At 38.4% G+C, this 21,014-nt stretch overlaps 1 protein-coding gene across 1 annotated transcript in view; it reads left to right on the top strand.

The window, feature by feature from the left end:
* Positions 1 to 12,642: 12,642 nt before the first annotated feature.
* The window catches only part of LOC120532902 (globoside alpha-1,3-N-acetylgalactosaminyltransferase 1-like), an 80,731-nt gene continuing 72,359 nt past the window's right edge, over positions 12,643 to 21,014 (top strand). The window contains exon 1 of the mRNA XM_039759380.1: positions 12,643 to 12,816. Coding sequence (XP_039615314.1) covers positions 12,783 to 12,816 — 34 coding nt within the window. The 5' untranslated portion in view covers positions 12,643 to 12,782. The remainder of the gene's footprint in view (positions 12,817 to 21,014) is intronic.

The following is a 21,014-nucleotide window of genomic DNA, read 5'->3' as shown; positions in this document are numbered from 1 at the left end:
ACCAACAATAATCAATCACAAATACAATCCTCCAGCTCCCAGATGCGTTGCCACCCTTCCACCCAGCTCAGCTCGCCGTCTGGGAGCTCCCACAGTCCTTTTAAATACCCTGACCCGGAGGCATTCCAATCCCCAGTCCATGTGACTCTCAATCACTTCCGGGTCAGGTAAAATGTCCTTTTCTTCACCCTGGAAGCAGGTCATTCCCCTTGTCCATGTGTGCTTCTGGGGCGTAGGGAAAATACCCATTGTTCCTCCCTGCAGCATCTCCTAGTGGCCCCCACGGCATCCAGCAGGGCTGCATATAAAAACTGCAATGTCCATGATGCCCTGCTGGTCTACGGGGAACCTCCATACTACAAGGAGGACTCCACCTGGCGGCTTGGAGGTATTGGCCAGGATAAACGGCCAGCCATACACCACAACTTGTAATTAATAGCTGTAAATAAATGTGTGGTGGTGCTTAAACATGTCTACCTATCTGTGTCCAGGGCTCATTCCACTATATATATATATATATATATTTATATATATATATACATCCATCCATCCATTATCCAACCTGCTATATCCTAACTACAGGGTCACGGGGGTCTGCTGGAGCCAATCTCAGCCAACACAGGGCGCAAGGCAGGAATCAAACCCCAGGCATATATATATGTATAGTGACTGGTGGCCTCTGCAACAACTCGTTGGAAGGACTGGGGGAGAGAGCATATTCAAGGCACTACCTCACATATGACAGTAAAGGGCTAGCCCTCCTTGGTGGCTGTGGCACCACGGATTCCAGCTGAGCACGCTGGGACTTGGAGTTTGGTACAGCCCTGTTGGGGCTGTCAGGGGGAGCTGCTGAGCCCTACAGTGAACTTTCACCACACCTGGGATTGATCCCAGGTAATACTGATGAACCAACTGGAGCACTCCCAGGAGTTGAATAAAAGGAACCGCCTCACTCTATTCGAGGACCCAGAATCGGGAGAAAGAAGGACAAGGCTTGCGAGGGAGGAGTGGAGGAGGAAGGACTTTGGGTTGGAAAGTAAGGAAGGACTGTGAATTGTGCTCTGTACTATACTGTGCTCTGGAGAGCGAAGAAACATTCTTCCCCAGTCTGTTGTGTGCTGCACTCGTGTCTCTGTCTGTCTGTGTCAGGTTAGGATGGCTGTATACGCCCCAGGCTTCACAATATATATATACTCTATTACTAACATATTTTGCCTTGCCATGAATTCACAGAAAGGGCACGAGAGAAATGTAATAAAAATAAGATGGTCACCATTAATTGATATGGCTCCCAACAGAGAATAACATTATTCTCTCTGGTACACTGGAGGTTGTGAAAATACTCCTTACTATTAGCCTAAAGGCTGCAGAGTGTGAATGCGCTTTTTAAAGCCTAAACCTCATCTTTACTAACATGAGGACCTGCTTAATGGCCCAAGTGTGACAAATTTTAATGCAGCTCTATACATAGATCACTGGCTGGGGACAAATAGTTTCACAGGACCAGAAGTGATTCTCAAACAAGAATACATGTCTGGGGACAAACCATTAAAAAGTATGTAGAAAATAGCGACAAAATCTGTCACACCAACTCTCCCAAGTATTCAAAGTCACTGGAAATATGGAGCGTTCAAAACACGCTTTTTTTATGTGGGTGACCAGTTTCGCCTGGCAAATATTTTAAAACAGATTATGACCAGCTGAAACAAAGCTCGTCCAACAAGTTGCCCTCAGGAGACATAGAGTGGTGGAGACACCCACTGATGTGCTGCAGGGGACCTCACAAAAGGAGCAGGGGTCTGCTGCTTTGCAGTTTAACTCCAGTGCCAAGAGTGGCATAATATTTGCAATTTTTGCAAACAAAACAGAGGAAACCGTGCAGGTGTATTGCAAAGTGTGCTGCCCACTTCTGAGGAAATACACCTGCCTGATTTGCAGAGCTATGGGGGACAAAGCTCACACGACACAAAGAGCTTCTTCTGTCTGGATATCGGCAGCACCTACATGTGTGTGCACCTCAATATACCCATGACTGACCCACCCAAGGATGTGCAAACTAACAGGAAAGAAAACTGGTGGAGGCCCCCATGTGGGAGAAGTACATGCCACTCTTTTAAATGGACAGTGTACAAATTACATTAGGTGGCCCGGAAAAGAGTTCACAGTTTTAAAAATTTTTTTTCTCCCAACAATTTCTTATTTTAAAGACAGAGACAGCCCAGAGAAAAGTTGCTGTTGTTTTTATTTTGTTAACAATGGTTCATAATAGGTGTAGACATCTCTGATGTATTGTTCTATTATTATTAAATTAAGTTTGTCCTTTTACACTTCCCTTAGAGTCTTATGAGATTATGGTGCACTTGGGAGATTTTGCTGGTGGGAGGCAGTACAAGATGGCAGCTCAATCAGACGTTAGCTCTGAGTGCTGAAAAGAAAACCGGGTTTTTGGCTGAAATGTTATTTCATTATTGCACCAATCAACATATTAACCCTCAATAAATTAATATAGTATATATTATTACTAGAGGGGGGCACAGTTTGCAGTTAGGAGACCCGGGTTCGCTTCCCAGGTCCTCCTGCTGGAGTTTGCATGTTCTCCCCGTGTCTTCGTGGGTTTCCTCCGGGTACTCCAGTTTCCTCCCACAGTCCAAAGACATGCAGGTTAGGTGCATTGGTGATTCTAAATTGTCCCTAGTGTGTGCTTGGTGTGTGGGTGTGGGTGACCTGCGGTGGGCTGGCACCATGCCCGGGGCCTGCGCCCTGTGTTGGCTGGAATTGGCTCCAGCGTGGCCCTGTAGTTCGGATTTGGCCGGTTGGATAATGGATGGATGGATGGATTAATAAGTAAAATAATTAATTTGTTAAGAAAAGAAGTTGGCCATGGAATGAGATCTATGAAAAGGAAGAACAAGTAAACCAAAAAAATCATTGAAGGTACAGTTCATCAGCCTTTCATGTATAGTATGAACAGTAATATAACTAAAAGTTAAGAAGATATTATGAATGTACAAGGTTAAGAACTGATCATCGTACATAGTGACAAAATTGCGTCAATTCACTCCTATTTGCAAGCACACAGTCCGCCAATCTGGTCATGGAAGATTCAGGTTAGGCTGCAAATACTCCTGTGAAACGCTCCACTCCAAAGAAAGGAAAAAAAATGGAACCAATGTTACTAGAAATTCAAGAAAAAATTATTTTGATTCTGACAGAATCAATGAGAGTGCAGCTAGCCTAGCTGGAATGATAAAAAGTAATCCCGTTGGTATAGTAGCCTTAAAAAAATCAATAGATTTCTCATTTAAAGAAACTGACCGTTTGAAAAAATAAATGAAGGAAGTTAAACAAATAAATAAAGAACAAGAAAAGCAAATAAAAGAGCTTTTACAATTAACATAAATGAAACAGAAAGATATAAAAGAAGGTGGAATTTGAGGCTTTATGAGTCCCAGAGCAGGAGAATGAAGACATTAAATTAAAAGTAATTGAAATCACACACACTGTCTTGCCAAAGTCAAGGATTATTACTGAATCATCAATAGACATTGTACACTGGCTGGGGAAAACAAAACCGACTAGAGATAGTAGACCAAGAGCCATCGTCGTTCAGATTACAGCAAGATCTATATGGGATTTATTGTGGAAATATGCAAAGGGGGGTGAATTTTTGAGGAGCAATAAATTCAGATTTGGAGAAGATTTGACACAATCCAGAAGAGCTATCAGGAATCAGCTATGGCCATTGATAGAGTCAGCACAAAAGGAAAAGAAGAAAACTTATTTTGTGGGAGTTAAAGCATATATTGAGGGTAAAGAAGTCCAAATGTAATCATTTACTTCCGAAACATCTTTTGAGTTAATAATAACTTTATAATAACTAAATAATTGTTTTGTGCCAAAACCTAATTTCATTTGAGGGTTATTTGATCTACTTTAAAGTTTAGCTGATTTGGTTACACTGTAATTGATTATATTTTATACTATACTTTGTATACATCTATTTCAATTTGTTCTTCTTTCATCGTTTTATGTATAGATACTTCTTTACCTCTTTTAATGGCCAGTTGTCTAATTTTGTTCCCAATATTTCCCAAAAGTTTCATTCAATATGGCTTGTTCCTTACAACTCTGTATAATCATTTTAGTATCTTCTATAATTGTTCTATCCTTGAGAAGTCAGGTATTAAATTTACTATAACATCTATGATGATACTTATTAAAAGTAATTGATAAAAAATAGCTTTACGATCAGTCAGAAAAGCTGAGTCAATACTCACTTTAGAGATCTGAATCTCTAATATAGAGAATAGAAGCCCATTGACCCACACTATTTGCATGTTGAGAAGTTGAAAAAGAAAATGCAAAGTGGAGAATGAGAATTCAGGTAACAACAGGTGGCATCAGTGCTTATTTGCATTTTACTTTTCATTTTTGCAGCTTCATTGCTGTTCAGGCTGAAAATAAAATTGCAAATAGTGCTATGTCATTTTATTTTTAATATTTGCGGCATTCTTACATGTAGTCTTTGAAAATAAAATTGCAAAAGTGAGATTGCATTTTCATTTTATAATTTAAATTTTCATTTCCTTTTTTTGCAGAAAATGTTTCCCATACTGGGCTGTTCTGTACTATCTGCTATGTTATCTTTCTGTCATTTTAACTATTGCATCATTATATGACATAACAACAGCAAACAGTGTTTATATACTGTAAGCTTTGTGGTCTATTGGTATACGACACGTTACAACTCTGTGTCTACTTTGTCATGGCATGTTTGCATTTCTAATTAGACAGTAATGTTACATTTCTTCAGTTATTCATTTAGCTGTGCTGTCAGAAGTTGGATATTCGGCAGCCTCATTTGTGCATCTAATGATGTTGTTAGGCAGATTTGTTGATTTGGGTGTTTTGAGTACTGAAATCTGCATCTCCTATGGGTCTTCAGCTCTCTTAACGGCAGTCCTTTCGACAGAGTGTGACACATTGTTTAGTTGTAATGCATATTTCGCAGTTCATATTTTCACAAGCATAGCTGCCAATTCTTTTCAAACTCAAATCGACTTCTACACTATCATCTTAACGCTGAACACCACAGCACACACAGCGCCTGTGAAAATGTAATGTTCAGATTTACCATTTATGTGTATAATCTGATGCTACCGAAAGGGTTTTCCCTTGCATCAGGTCATGCTTATTTTTAAAACAAGTTGTTTATTTTTTAAACATGCAATGAGCTCTCTGTACACACCTTTATATGTCTAATAGGGTTTTTTAGGAAAACTTTTCAAATGTAGATTGTTCATCATAAACAGAAGCTTGCTCTCTGTCAGACCAGGTTAACTTGAGCCCCTCTGATCATTGCAGTTCAAAATCACCAGCCCTACTTTGAGTGCCGCCTTCCTGAGGTGTTAGATTGGTTTAGAAATGTGACACTCAGGGAAGCTGTCTAATTGTTCCCACCCAGCAAAAGCAAAATTCACTCCTGGTTGTCTCCAGATGTATGTATTACACATACGTCTGGCTTCACCGAGACTAGTGGTCAACTAAAGATGTATGACACTGTGAAGGACATAATGTACTTCAGAGTAACCCTGAAGCTCAAACTGATGATGTTTTAGGTGGGATCTAAATTAATCCTGAAAACAAAATTTGAGAATACATTAGTGATACTTTTTGATAATATATTTTTGTGTATATTGAAAAAAGACCATACATCAAAATGATGTAATCCTTTAAAAATCATTTTTTTTAATATTCTTTTACTAGATTGTGATTGTGTTTATATTTTGATAAAAGAATGCTATGCATTCATGCACAGCAAACTTTACAAAAAATCATCACTGTAAAAAATTGCATCATACAGTAATCCCTCCTCGATCGCGAGGGTTGCGTTACAGAACCCCCTGTGATAGATGAAAATCCGCAAAGTAGAAATCATATGTTTGTGTGGTTATTTTTATATATTTTAAGTCCTTATAAACTCTCCCACGCTGTTAACATTATTAGAGCCCTCTAGACATGAAATAACACCCTTTAGTCAAAACTTTAAACTGTGCTCCATAACAAGACAGAGATGAAAGTTCTTTCTCACAATTAAAAGAATGCAAACATATCCTCCTCTTCAAAGGAATGCGTGTCAGGAGTAGAGAATGTCAGAGAGAGAGAGCAAGAGAAAAGCAAACAATCAAAAAATCAATACGTGCTGTTGGGCTTTTAAGTATGCCGAAGCACCGTGATAAAGCGGCATTTTTGAGAGGAGCATCCGTATCCTCTAGGCACACAGCCTCTGTGCAAACAGCCCCTCTGCTCACACCCCCTCCATCAGGGCAGAGAATATCAGAGAGAGTGAGAGAGACAGAGAAAAGCAAACAATCAAGCACTACGCGGGAAGCACATCGTATATTATTGAGGAGTTTTAGTTAATACGTAATACATGCTCTGATTGGGTAGCTTCTAAGCCATCCGCCAATAGTGTCCCTTGTATGAAATCAACAGGGCAAACAAACTGAGGAAGCATGTACCATAAATTAAAAGACCCATTGTCCGCAGAAATCCGCAAACCAGCAAAAATCCGTGATATATATTTAGATATGCTTACATTTAAAATCCGCGATGGAGTGAAGCCGCGAAAGTCGAAGCGCGATATAGCGAGGGATCACTGTATATAAAGCTGGTCTATGGGAAAGTGGACCTGAACTACCAGGTATGCATTTACAATTTGTCCACCCTGGTTGCATCCCAAATTGCTAAGGAGGCATGACAGGCAAACCCAAACTTGTTTATAATGGTGACAGAAGTTGTGATGCCCTTCCACAAGGACAGTGAATATATAAAAAGTATGAGAAAACATAATAGTGCTCAACATGTAAGCCTCTCACCATACAATGATATTGTCAAACCCACAGACAGCAATGCTAACCTTTGATTACCTTTTTAGAAACGATATGAAATATAAATAAGGTGAAATGACCTGAAAATACAATTTTCAACTAAAGCTCAATTTCTAGGGAATTAGTTTTACACCAAAAGATAGAGTAATTATTCCTAGACGTCCCCACTGTAATGTTACACAAAGAACCATAGACGCTTGGAATAAATGTCTCTCTGGTAGACATTAAGACTTTAGGAACTTTCAAAACTAGACAGTGTTTTTTAAAAGAATTAAGTTGATAGGACTGGTGAGCTTTGTTGGGCTGAATGGCCTTTTCTCGTCTAAAATATTCTAATGTTCTAATATCAGTAAATTTTTACAGAATGTTGTCAGTGAAGAATATAGAGCCTTTTACCTTCTATTAAAAGTCTATAAAAAATAACCCCAGGTTAAACCAGTCCCATGTGAATGGACGTGTCAGTAAAAATGGGACAGGATGTCCAGTAATTTCTTTACCCCACCTTCTGGTGTAAAACTAACCCTTTCCGAATAGGGCTTAAGACAATACCACTTCAAAACGGTATATTTTCATGTATTAAAGTAAACAGAAAAGTTGAGCTTGGTAGATTCTGCTCAACCATAAATTAATTTTGAATAATACCCTTCATTTTCACTCTAAACATGTTTCAGAACCAAGTGTTTTTGAAGGACTTGTACCTTCATCAAAATACCAATTATAACAAATAAACACACACTACCATCACTTTAACCAGAGTATACTCTGGAGACTTGATCAGTACACCTCACCTAAAGGACCGTTTATGCCATTTTACAGAAAATGACAAATTGTTATTCAAAGACCTCACCCAGTCTGATCCATTCATCTCTATATCCTCTGAATGTTTCCACAGGCCTTACCACATAATTAGAAGATCGTACGGCTAAAGGGAAGGTCTACATTAGGCCTCTGAGATATGGAATATTTTCCTCTAAAGGGAGTTTTTTGTTTTTCTCTCCAATGTACCAGATAGTTAAAAAGCAGTTAACTTGTGCGGAGGCATTACTCATTGAGATCATTTTTAAGGAAATGATCGATTTACATTTGCATCGACTAAATTCTAAAAAAGCAGTACTATGCATTAAAAAACAATAAGTAAGATTTTAAACATTAAATCTTGAAAACTATGATCGGGGGAACTGGACATCCACAACTGAAACAGAAACCTAACAGACTGGTGAGGGACTGAAAGACCAGGAAAGACCAGATCAGGAAACACAATTTACATGAGACCCATCAGGGAGAGCTCAAGCTTTAAGTAGAAGACTGGGCTGACCTTGGACTCTGAAGTAACTTCAAAGGGGACCTCAAACGTGGTTTACGGCAAAGGTCCAAATCAGTCTGGGGTCAGAGAGGGAATCCAGAGTGAAGCCTCATTGGTGGGAGAAAGCGGTTATGGTCATGTGACAGAGTAAGGGGTTGAGATGAAAAGAGAGCAGAGGGTGTTTTTTAATGGCATTTACAAAGTGCATAAGTGGACCCAACCTGTTAGAGAGAATGAAAAGCTGTGAAGGCAGGCTTAAAGAGACAAGGCCATTTTGGTTATCTTTGTCTTATTTGCACACACATACAATATGTGTTGTGTTATTTATAAAAAATTAATTTATGTCTTTGGTTATTCTGACGTTACTGTGATTGTGGTGAATTGCAGAAGAGAATTATACTGTTACATAGGGTATTGAACTTTAGGAAGAAACATATCATTATGAAAAAATCCATACAGTATTTACATGTAAATTTCCCGTTAATGGCATACTTGAAAGCATTAAATGGAAGATTTAACAGTATAGTACAATTAATTGCACTGTACAATAATATATAATCAAGTACATTATCTTAAATGTATTATGTGCACAAATAAATATAAAGTAAAATAAACAGGAAATTGAATTAAATAAACAACTCAAATACTATTTATTTTGAAACTAAGTACATTGGGTTACAGGTAGATGGATCGATGGAGGGTGGTTTAATACCTCTTTGCACACCGACCTTAACAGATCTAAAGGTGTTTGTATGTGTCTGTACGTGTTGTCTGTGCTTGTGTGTGTTCATATCTTTCTCTTCATCATCCACCATGTGCTTTATAATGGCAAACAAGCTGTCAGCTTTCTTCACTTTTAAATTTCTTTGAGCGTGTGCCCCTGTATGTGCGTACATGTATATTTAAACAAATTATGTATCTCAAAGACTACTTATGCAAACATTTTTCAACTCGGTAGGTCTGGCACTATTTCTAAGTGGAAAAGATGGCAAAAATTCCAGTTACATTTAACAGATACTATGGCAGTTATCATTGGACATTGGTTAAATTGTTTTTGAAGGGTGTAGAGATAAGTATTGGACCAAACCAGACCCAAAAATAGGCCTGGAGCCTATAACAAGACAACCATAGTGCAACGTGTTTAAAAAAAGATAACTTTTTTGGAAGTTATCATTTTATACAGGCTTTCACAGACAGACATACCGGTAAGCTAAAATCAGCTTTTCTCAGCAATTTGAACATCATATAATCAGAATGTGAACTTAACACAACAGCAAATTTGTGACCCCTTCACCAAACTCCATTATATGGAAGTAAAAGATTTTGACGTCTACAACTTAAAGTCAAAAGTGAGTTTGCAAGGCGTCAAAAAAAGAATAAGCAACAAAAGAAGAGTGAGAATAGTTAATTATTAATATGGAATTCTGTGTTGTGACTTTAGCAGCCATTTATGGGAACTGTGAATAATATAATCATGCCCAAAAGCAGAAGTTAGCAAATGGGTAAAAGTGAAAACAGAACTAATAATAAAGTAAAATAAAGTAAATTCATTATTAGTTATACAAAAAAATACAAAACAAAAAAAACAATTAATAGTAAAAAATGTATTTATTTCCCATGCTCAAGGCACCTCAGAAATATTCAGAAAAAGCAACAGGGCATGTACAACATTGGAAACAAATAACATAAAAACCTCAAATAAAGGTAAACACAGGATATACAAAGCAATGAAAAAAGTTTAATAATAGTCAGTACAGAGCATAAAAGTTTTGTGAAATTCTACTCTGTATACTTGAAAATAAAGCAAAATCATTAGGTCTTTACAGACTTAAGTTCAAAACAAAACTGGCAAACAATCATAAGATGGCAGATTTATGCTGAGGAAACAGGAAGAGAAGGGATCTTGTGGGACCGGAACTGCAATATCTTGTGAACCAAAAGTGATGTCATTAGGATGCAGGCTCTTCTGATGGTCTGCAGAGGGAAAAAGAGAAAAAGTATCAGAGGACAGCGACAGCCCCTCACCTGGCTGAGAAGCACCTATATTTGACAACGTAAACCGTCTCCCATGCACATGTGTATGACAAAAGAATAAGACACAATAAACCTAAATAACATATAAAAATTTGATTACTATAAGACCTGAACAAATAACATAATTTGCGGTGCAAACGGAAATTATCCTGGACATCTGGACAGAGGGATTAAACTGAAAGAAGGGTCCAAATGTCAGAGGAAGTTAAATGCCTTCCTGAACAAAAGAGTCTGAAGTTGTCTCTTGGTAGAATGAATTGAGTCAGCTGATCACCTTTAATAACCTCCTTGGCACAGCCATCAGCAGTGTGTCTGACCACGGAGAGAGTGTCGACCGCATCGAGAAGTTTACTTACCTCTGCAGTGACATTCATGCCTCTGGTGACTCTTCTGATGAAGTCAGTAAACAGATTGGGAGATCATGGGATGTCATAAAGTCACAGGAGAAGGGTCTGTAGCACTGCCGATAACATTGCAAAAGAGTCCTGGTGCTCCGTGTTTTGCTATGTGGTTGCGAGACATGGATGCAATCCAATGACCTGAGACGAGGACTGGACTCCTTCAGTATTGTTTATCTTCAGAGAATCCTTGGGTACTGCTGGTTTGACTTGGTCTCGATTGAGCGGTTGCTCATGGAGTCCCGAATGAGGCACATTACCTTCACTGTGAGAGAGCGTCAGTCATGGCACTATAGCCATGTACCACAATTCCCCAAAGGTGATCCAGCTCACAGGATTTACATTGTTGAGGACCCCAGTGGCTGGACCAGGGCAAGAGGACACCTGCGTAACACCTGGCTATGGCAGATAGACGGTCATTTCCTAAGGGTGGGACTGGACCGCGTGTGTGTCTGGGGGGTTGCCAACCAGGATCCTGAGCTGTTTTGTTGTGTGCTTGGTGCGGCAATGTGCTGTACCAGCGCATTCTCCTCTACCTGACCTGATCTCATTAATTTGAGGAGGTCATTCCAAAATCTGGGTGAAATAAAACTGAAGGCCCTGTCATCCATAGGGTGCAGGGTAGTGTGGGGCACAACAAGATTGGCAGAATCAGTGGCCCTTAGTGGGCGGACAGGAGCATAGTGATGGAGGAGGTTAGTGATGTATTGTAAGGCCATTTAAAGCTTTATAGGTTAGTAACAGAATTTTTCTGTAAGACTCGGGAAGTCAGTGAAGGTGGAGCAGGATGCGATTAAACAAACAATTCCCAAACATTGCAACAACGGTGCTCTGCCAGATGGAAAAATGACAGGAGAGAGGTCTTAATGTGAACCATGAGATGAATCAAAGTCAAAAACAAATCAAGGTAAACAACTAGAACAAAATATAAAAATCTTAATTAATTGTACTGAATGAAAATTAGTTTCCTTTTGCAAAAAACCGTCTTTTGCCCTAAGCAGCATTAATGTCATTAACACATAAATTTCTGATGTGCAACTGTTTCCTCTGTGTGTAAAAGCAATGTGAAATGTCATTCTGTTGGAGGGTGTGGACAGCGAGGGAGCGACTAGAGAACACTTATGTGTCAGCACTATGGAGGCTCTTCTCTTCTGCTAAAATGGGTATACAGTATGGTAGTCAGCGAACCTTCAGAAAGATTCTGGCTTGGATTGGTTTACAGGATTGTGGAAAGTGATCACAGAAGGTACAACCTCAGGCTCTGACCCCAAATGAGTGGTGCCATGAATGTACTTGGAGCCGTGAAAGATCAGGTGGAGTTGGAGAGTGGCCGAGGAGGGAGACAGTGGCTTTGACTGAGAATTAATTCTTAGTGAGCAATATTCCTTGCTTTCCACCCTAAAAAAATATCTAGAAAATCTCCCAAAACCTTATTTCAGGTAGTTTCACATTTTGCAATTCCTATGCAAAATGAATGATAAGAGCAATGATGCAAAATAAATCTCTGCTGTTTCACCCACCCGTCATTGATCATAGCAGTAGAGTGCTGTACCGTGTCAGCCATAGATTGATACAGGAGAAAGTAGGGTGAAATGACACCTTTTATTGGCTAACTAAATAGATTACAAATTCAAGCTTTCGAGGCATCTAAGGCCCCGTCATCAATTTCTGTCTTCCTTAACAGATTTAATAACTAACTACTACACACATTCATTTGTGAATCCAACAGCGGGTTGTGCCCATAAATGAGAGGACTCAGAAATATGACTGATGGATACTGGTAGATATTCACTATCATTTATTAATCACTAGAGAGATTTTGAATATTATGTGAACATGTGATAATTGAAAAAAATGGCAGAATATACATGGTAATGTACATTGAAGCATGTCAGATAATACTAATACAGCCCATAACTGCTAAAGTTTGTACAGCTTTAAGGGGAAAAATGTTTTATGAATTACTGTGCTGCATAACTCTAAATTCTACACATCTGGCTCTCATTGGGCACAATCCAGCACACTATTTCACATTCCTCAGGCCTGCAGCAGCCAGGAGTCTTTGTAGTGCACAACATCTTAACTTACTTCTCTAGGGACAAAGAAAACACACACACACGGGCACACCGCCTGAAACTGCAGCACATTGTTAACACCATGGGTCGACTGTCCTACAGCAAGCGATTAACAGGTTAGTATTAATGCAGCTGCTCCTTCTCATTTTAATATTTATGACAGCTCTCAGACTTAGTAAGCCTGAAAGAGCAAAAGCAGGGATATAAAGTCTGGATGCAGAGCTGATGGTTAATGGTCCCTCAAACTACAAATTTCTCGGAGGTTTGCACTGTTTGTGTGCACACGAACAACCCATGTTATCCTGGTAAAGCTTGTATGTGTTTATCTAATCTGTTTCGGTTCAAGGTGATCTTGTTTTGCTTCTTTTATTGTGAAAGGCCTGTGAATCGAGCCTCCAGGACTCCTGACTTTCAGCTGCTGAGCATATGGAGCCTTAGTTTAAAATTCTCTCTCTCTGTAAATACTGTATATAGTGTGTGTGTGTGTGTATGGGGGGCTTGTGCATATATATATATAAAAGTGCATTGCAAAATGTAATTAACGTATGTCTGCATATTTATATATTTTTTATAAACTGTAACAAAACTAGAAAATCAAACCAGCTTGCAACTACAATGATTCATTCTATTATATTTTCAAAACATATTCCACTACTCAGTGAGAAACACAAAAATATATCTCCCTTTGTGGAATATTTTAAACTTTATAAAATACAATATTAGAAAAAATGAAATGAACAATAGTGTATAGGAAATAAATGGGCCTCTTCATGACACAAGTGCTGTTACTTAGGGGTCATTACTGATGTGGTTGCTGTATGGAGTCTGCATGTCCTCCTCATGTCCATGAGAACATTCTTCATGCATTTTCACATCCCAAAATGGTGCAGAGTGAGTTAATTGGTGATTTGAAACTGAAATAAAAACGTCCAGTAATGGCCTGGTCTCCCATCTAATTCTAATTTCTGACTTGTGCCTGTTGTTATCAGAGTGGGTTCTCTCAGCGAATACCTGTTAGGAAAAGATTTGATTGTACGAAAGTATGGTACAAGTTACAGAGTACAACCATTTTAAATGTTTGACTTTATAGGAAGTAATTGATTTTGACAGAATGGTGTTCTGTCTGGAGGTGGTTTCTAAGGTGCTGTAGATGCTGCCAGGATAGGTACTGTCTCTCATGATCCTGAACTTCTCTTTTCTTTGTGGGTTTTGTTTCTTTTTGGTGTCTTCAAATTAAACCTATAACATGAAACATGAACCCTCCCATCTTGGGCTTCTCAGTGTCAAACTTCACTCCAGGCCTGCTTCCAGGATCGGCTACTGTTGCTTCAGTCAGGGTTCAGTTATTTTTAGTGACAACCAAAAAAAGAGAATAAACGTTTGAGAATTTCTTTGTCTTTTCTTGGTATTAAGACCAATTTGTGTAGCAAATGCAACACACAAAGCTTTCAAAATCACTATGGCACACAAGTCATCCCATAGACCAAGGTGATATTCTTGTCTTATACAGGGTGTCCATAAAGTCCGTGTGCAAAGTATATGTGATGGAAAGAATCTGTAAAAAGGATTAGAAAGAAGAAACACTTGCGTTTTGTATTGTTCTTATCCACCATCATTACTAATACAATGGGTAATATGATTCTGTAGTTCTCGGAAAACATTTTTAAGCTGATTTTCAGTAATACCAGCAATCATATCAGTTATTTTAGCTTGCAAGTCTTCTAAAGATCGAGGTTTGGTTGAATAAACATTAGTTTTCACATGTCCCCATAAAATAGGGAGTCAAAATCTAGCAAACGTGGAGGCCAAGAAAATGGTCCACCCCTTCCAATCCATCTATCATGGAATTTCTCATGTAGAAACTGTCTAACATGCAAAGCAAAGTGACAAGGAGCACCATCTTGTTGAAACACTGTATTCTCTATCAGTCCTAATTGTTCAAGTTGAGGATTAAAGTAATTTTTCAGCATTTCTAAATAGCTATCACCATTAACAACACACCCTTCAAAAAAGAATGGCCCTATGACTCGATTTTTTCCCAAAGCACACCACACATTAACTTTGGGAGAATCTCTCTCGTGTTCAACAGACTCATATGGATTTTCAGTTCCCCAAATATGGCAAAAATAAAACTTCTAAAGACAAAAAAAACTAGATACAGTACATCAAACTTTCTAATGCTTTTTATGAATTCTTTCGATCACATATACTTACAAAGTTACAACTTTTATAAATTACACACAGACTTTATGGACACCCTGTATAATCGTATTCAATAAAAATGATTTCATTTCAGTTCTGCTTTTCCATTTGTGTACTAGTTTTTCTCTAATAGGTTTTCATAATTTTAAAAAACAGAGAAAAAAATTGATAAACTGATCCAAAGGGAATAAACATATTGACTGATTTTCCATTCACTTTTTAATGTGCTTAATCAAATTGTATGATGTTTTTGTCTGTTCTGGATTAGATACAAGGCAGGAGGCCACTTTCAGCACGGTGCATGTCCATGGGCACTCCTGTGCACACACCCACATTCACTCAAGCAGAGCCAACCTAATGTAACCAGTGAAACTAACCTCCATGTCTTTGGGTTATGGAAACAGTAGTACTAAGGTGTTGTACGGTTTTAGCCATTATAAATGTAGAGAAAAGCCAAGCAAAATGACATCTTTTATTGGCTAACTAAAAAGATTACAATATGCAAGCTTTCAAGGCAACTCAGGCCCCTTCTTCAGGCATGGTTATGGGAACACAAATTTAAAAAATGCAAAGCTCTGGGAGAATGTGCAGACTCTGCAGAGATAGTGATAGAATTTCAGCCCAGTCTCCTGGATGGATGGATAGATAGATAGATAGATAGATAGATAGATAGATAGATAGATAGATAGATAGATAGATAGATAGATAGATAGATAGATAGATAGATAGATAGATAGATAGATAGATAGATAGATAGTAAAGCCACTAGATAGGTAGTTAGAAATGTATTTGTTGTACCTGGAGCAAATCTGGCTTTTTACAGAGGCTAAATAAATAAATAATAATATTAATGTACGCTAAATAGAAAGAAAACCTCTGAATTGGCAGTCCCAGTCCCAGTGAGGCATTTTGCAGGTGCATTGCTGTTGGTATACAGGAGTCCCAGTTGTGTTTCTTGAACACTTCTACTGAAGAATGTGTTGTCTGAAAGCCATCAGTGTTAGTGTGTCAGAGAGAGGATGTGCAGCATTGTTCATTATGGCACTCATTTCTGTTTTTATTCTCTCCTCCTCTACTACCTCTAGGGGGTCCAGGCTGCATCCCATAACTGAGCTCACCTCCTCAATCAGCTTGTTGATTCAGTGCACCACTCTTGAAGTGATATTACTGGTCCAGCACACCACAGCATAGAAAATTGCACTGGCAGTCACAGAGTTGTAGAAGATGTGAGGAATGTCACTACTCATATTAAAGGAGCGCAGTCTCCTAAAAATAAAAGTCTCCTCTGGCTTTACTTGTATAGTTCCTCAGTGATACTGGACAGTCCAGCCTACCATTGATGTGGACCCCCTAGGCACAGTATTCCTAGCACCACCTCCACAGCCACACCATGAATTGTGACTGTGTGGAGAGGCTATTTGGTAAGTTGCAAACAATTCTTTCTGCACCAAATGGCTAAGTTCTCCATTTGACTCCTGTACTGTCTCAACCCCCTTATCAATACACCCCATTAGTGCAGAATCATTTGAGAATTTCTGCAAGTGACATGACCAGGAGTTGTATTTATAAACCAAGATGTACAGGGTGAACAGAACAGGTGACAGGACTGCTCCTTGTGCTGCTCCAGTGTCACTCACACCCACATCAGAGACACAGTCCTTTGAGCCTTACAAACTGTGGTACATTATCCAGGACACCATAGGATTGCCTGCCTGTATATCTCTGAGATTCTGGAGCTGTGTGCAAACTGCTAACTGCTGTGTCGAACCATGCCACTCTTTATAATGTATATGTGTGTATCATATTCCTGTATAATGTAGAGGTAAACGATCTAAATTCAAAGCCACTGTCTTTGTTTTAACCTAGAGTTTTCTTTAGAACTGCACATAGCCTCCTATTCAAGCATGGCTGACTCATCTAAATGACAGCTTTGTAGGCAAAATGTGAAAAAAAAACAAAAAAGCAAGCAGATCCCTTCAATATGAGGGTCAGAGGTCTCTACCTCAGCTGCTCTTGTTTCCTAAATACCCAAACAAAGCTGGAGGATGGCTGAGCGGGACTCATACTGGCCTATGGTTATCCTAAACAGCTGATCAGCTGAAAGGCGTGTCCTAGTGAACCAAAATGAAGATAACGCTGTTCAGAGGGCACAAAAAAAAAAAAAAGATGACAGTAAGCCAACAGAACACAGCGTGTGCAGCTGAGTGATAAAAAGATGACCGGGCACAATAAAATTCACAGCTCAGTGAGTTGAACATGCAGCTTGGCTTCACTCTGCCACAGTTCATACCATTAATAAAGCTATCATTTTTTCCCCCCAAAGCATTATTTTTTATAGTGATGGCTATCAAGGCCAAGTAATAGCAGTAATAATATTTTCAAGAGCAAAGTAACCATGAATTATATTGCTGGACTAACTCCACAGCATCTTCTTTTAAGCATTGCTAAATATTGCCCTTGTAAATTATACATAAGGCAGATAACTACAGTCTGTGTGCCTTACCTCTGCAGGAGGCTAAATACTCTGTAAACACTTTAAATGCTGCCCTGGAGTGTGTTTTGTAACGTGGGGAAAAGCTGTAGCAGAGGACTCATTATCACCTTGGACTTGTTTACCTGCTTTGTTTATGAGGTTGATTAACCACATTTGACGGGTTTGCTTCTAGCGTGCCATTCACGTTGTAATCATCGCTTTAGAAGTAAAAGCTCGATGTCTCGGTAAGCCCGTTGTCGTCCTTTGAGGTGATGTACCTCATATATGTTGTATTAATGTAATGTTTTGAAGTTAATTTTAATTACCAGTTGCTCTTTTCCTCTGTGTTATAAACATTTTTGTTCATTCAACAAAATTAAGCTTTTTGATTTTACCACCAGGTACATTTTTTGATGATCAAAAATGAAACCAATGCAGATAATGAAAAGGAACAATAATATGTCAAACTATTTCGAAAAATAATAGCAGTAAATTGGTCAAAGACCATCCTACTCAGTATATATGACAATAATGAACCATTGAACCCAAGATGCACACCCTGACTCCCAAATCCCAGACAAACCCTAGACAAGGATGAGAATGAAGGGATGCCTGACCAGAAATTGTTATGAGCTTAATTTTTCTCAGGCTTCTCTACAGCTAGAAACATAATTTTGGTGTTGTTTTTGGGGGTTCTCACAGCCCAGAACTCAGAATTTTAATTAGCAGTTTCATTTTGAAGTTCGTTATTTTTTATCGTCTTTTCCTATACCGTTTTGTTTTCGCTATAATGTTGTATGACAATTATGTGTAGTTTGCATCATCTGTATCCATTGAAATCTTTGGGGTCAGAGCATAGGGTCAGCCATTGTACAGCGCCCCTGGAGCAATTGAAGGTTAAGGGCCTTGCGCAAGGGCCAAGCAGAGTAGCATCTTTTTTGGCAGTGATGGGGGATTCGAACCAGCAACCTTCGGGATACCAAGACACATCCTTATCCTCAGAGCCACCACTTTGCCCAATCTATCCCAAAATGCACCAGTTTGTTGCCACTTATGACGTCATCTGGGCAACTAGTATAAAGGACACCTAAGCAGTCATTCAGTATTTGAGATTGGACCAAATCTGGTTTTTGAAACATGTTCTGCTTTTTGAGTTTGATTTTCAGTTGGCATTATGACTCTCGTGATTGGTTCTTTTGGCCTTTGCTTTAGTTTACAACTCCATTTTTACTCCTGATCCTCACTTTCTTTCTCCTGACTGCCCCCTTTTTTAGTCAGTACCCACATAGATGAGTAGTGAGAGCACACGCAGTAGGAACTGTGGATGAAAAGTAATTACTTGAAGCTAAGGAGTAGGGTTATGAGGCTGATCACCGACCCACTCAACTGCAAGCCATAGGCATCCATATTTTAATGCTGGAGTCAAATGACCTATTAATCAGCACTGCAGAGAGCTCAAAAAGGGTTAAATAAAAAAACTAGGATTTCCATTGATTAGGGGTTTATAAAGATTTAAATCTAACGACCCAAATAAGAAAATTAGCACCATATTGGGCCCCAAGAAACACATCTCTCTTTTTTACCATAATGACTGTAGAGTTATGCATAAGCAAATAAGAACGGCCATATGATAAGAAAAACAAGAAACACTTCTGTTTCAATTCCAGCATATTTCTCACATGAGTATTACTGACAAAGAAAAGTGGAAGCAAACAAATTGATTGTAAAATTGTAATTATCATTAAAAACAAGGAATAGATTACTGATGTATAGCACTGTCAATGTAAACTCTTACTATAAATTTCAGAAGAAAAAAAGAAATCAATTCTTCTTCATGACTCATGAAAAGGGTGTGAAGATTTTTGAAAGAACAATATGAATGTTCGCTTATCTTGGTAACTTGAATTATGATGTCAGATAAGGAATAAAGCGGTCAAAAAATACAATAATATTAATCAATTTACCATGTCTTAAATAACATTATTTTTTTTCAAAGAACGTTTTTCAAAATATTCATTCAAATTATATTCTTCTGTGTGAGTTTGCAAATTATTCAGTTGATCCTAGTTTTCATTTAAGTCACGTTGCTAAATTATTTCTATAAATTTGCCACTATTTGTATCTTACATGGGTGATAAGATAAATCTTGATGAAGAATCTGGAGAAGAGTCCAGTTTGAAATGTGTAATGCTACTGAGTGACATTGTGCTGAATGTAGGGGGCTCTGATTTTACAGCCCATCTTACACTTTTGCTATTTTCTGGTTTTCTCAATGGTCTTACAAATATGTAGTTCACGCTACTAGCAGATTGAAATATATCAAGCCGCTTAAATGGCGAGGCCCGTTAGATTTCACGCAATACTGACCCACTCCCTACAACACCCCGAAAATCGTCACATCCTTGTGCTGCACCAATTATTTTCATTATGACATTTCAAGCTAGCTTCACAGTCCCTTCACCTAACAAGTCTGCCTTTATCATTTCTTCATGCTCTCGTCATTTCTTTTATGTGTCTTTGCCATTTTCAGTTTGACTGTTTCACAGGTTGGGGAATATTAATTACATTGTCTTACTTGCGAAACGAATCTTTCTGTGATGTGTCAACAATGGTATTTACAGTATAGGCTATGTCTTTCATTGCACACTAACGCAATAAACAGATGGTGGTGTATCACAGAATTTCTGCTTAGACAAACTTGGCTATTTTTACCTCACAGTCACATGACCCATCACAAACACTATTTAAGAAAAAAAACACATAGATTAAATACAAGACATTGAGTGGGTTTTTGCAGCTATTGTTCTCAAAGAGAATTACTTCCATTGGAAACCAGAAAATTAATGTTGGGATGGTTATAAGATGAAGAGGAAATTTAATTGGTAGAATAGTGGACACAAAGTTGGAAATTACAGATCAGAAGGATCATGTCAGTGGGCACGCCTAAGAATATACCGCATTAAGTGGGAAGAAATGACAGTAAGGGGCCTCAACTTGGCCACAGCTTGATATTCATGGATAGCAAGATATAAGTAATGGACATATATAAAGTAAAGTTGTTTATAATTTGGGTTTTTGGAGGTCAGAGGAATATTTTTTAAAACATAATTCCTAATAAGGGGAGTGCTGAGTGTAAATCAAACAGCCTGAGGTTATTTACAAGGGCTTGTTGTTATGAATTGAAGCAGTTGCAAGTTTTTCTCTATGCCAGTTCCACGTATTTTCTTGCTGTTTTCGTCTGTTTACTTTTGAATGCATGGAGTCCATTTCTTTAATTAGTTTTTCGATTAGAAATTGTTTGCATACACCTAAACATACATATTTCACTTGGCACACCAATATTTTATTTTTTAATGGACACTGCCATTTTGGATAGCATTTGGTATGGGTTCCATTCCCGCCGTTACCATGTACAACCACCAAGTGACATCACCGTGGCAATGACATAAAGGTCAGCATCACACACTTCATGATTGTCCAAAATTACGGATACATGAACAGAAATCTTTTGCAGTGGTGAGTGAATCGACTAAAGGTTTGAAAATTGTCTCCTCAACTTTTTAAATATTTGGTTTTTGTATATGGATTTGTAGTTTGGCTTATCTTGACTTTTTGTAAGGAACCTTGCTATTAACAACC

Source organism: Polypterus senegalus, chromosome 7, assembly GCF_016835505.1.
Source record: "Polypterus senegalus isolate Bchr_013 chromosome 7, ASM1683550v1, whole genome shotgun sequence".
Taxonomy (NCBI): Eukaryota; Metazoa; Chordata; class Cladistia; order Polypteriformes; family Polypteridae; genus Polypterus; species Polypterus senegalus.
Note: the sequence above shows the minus strand (reverse complement) of the source record. Positions and strands in the feature narration are given on the sequence as shown.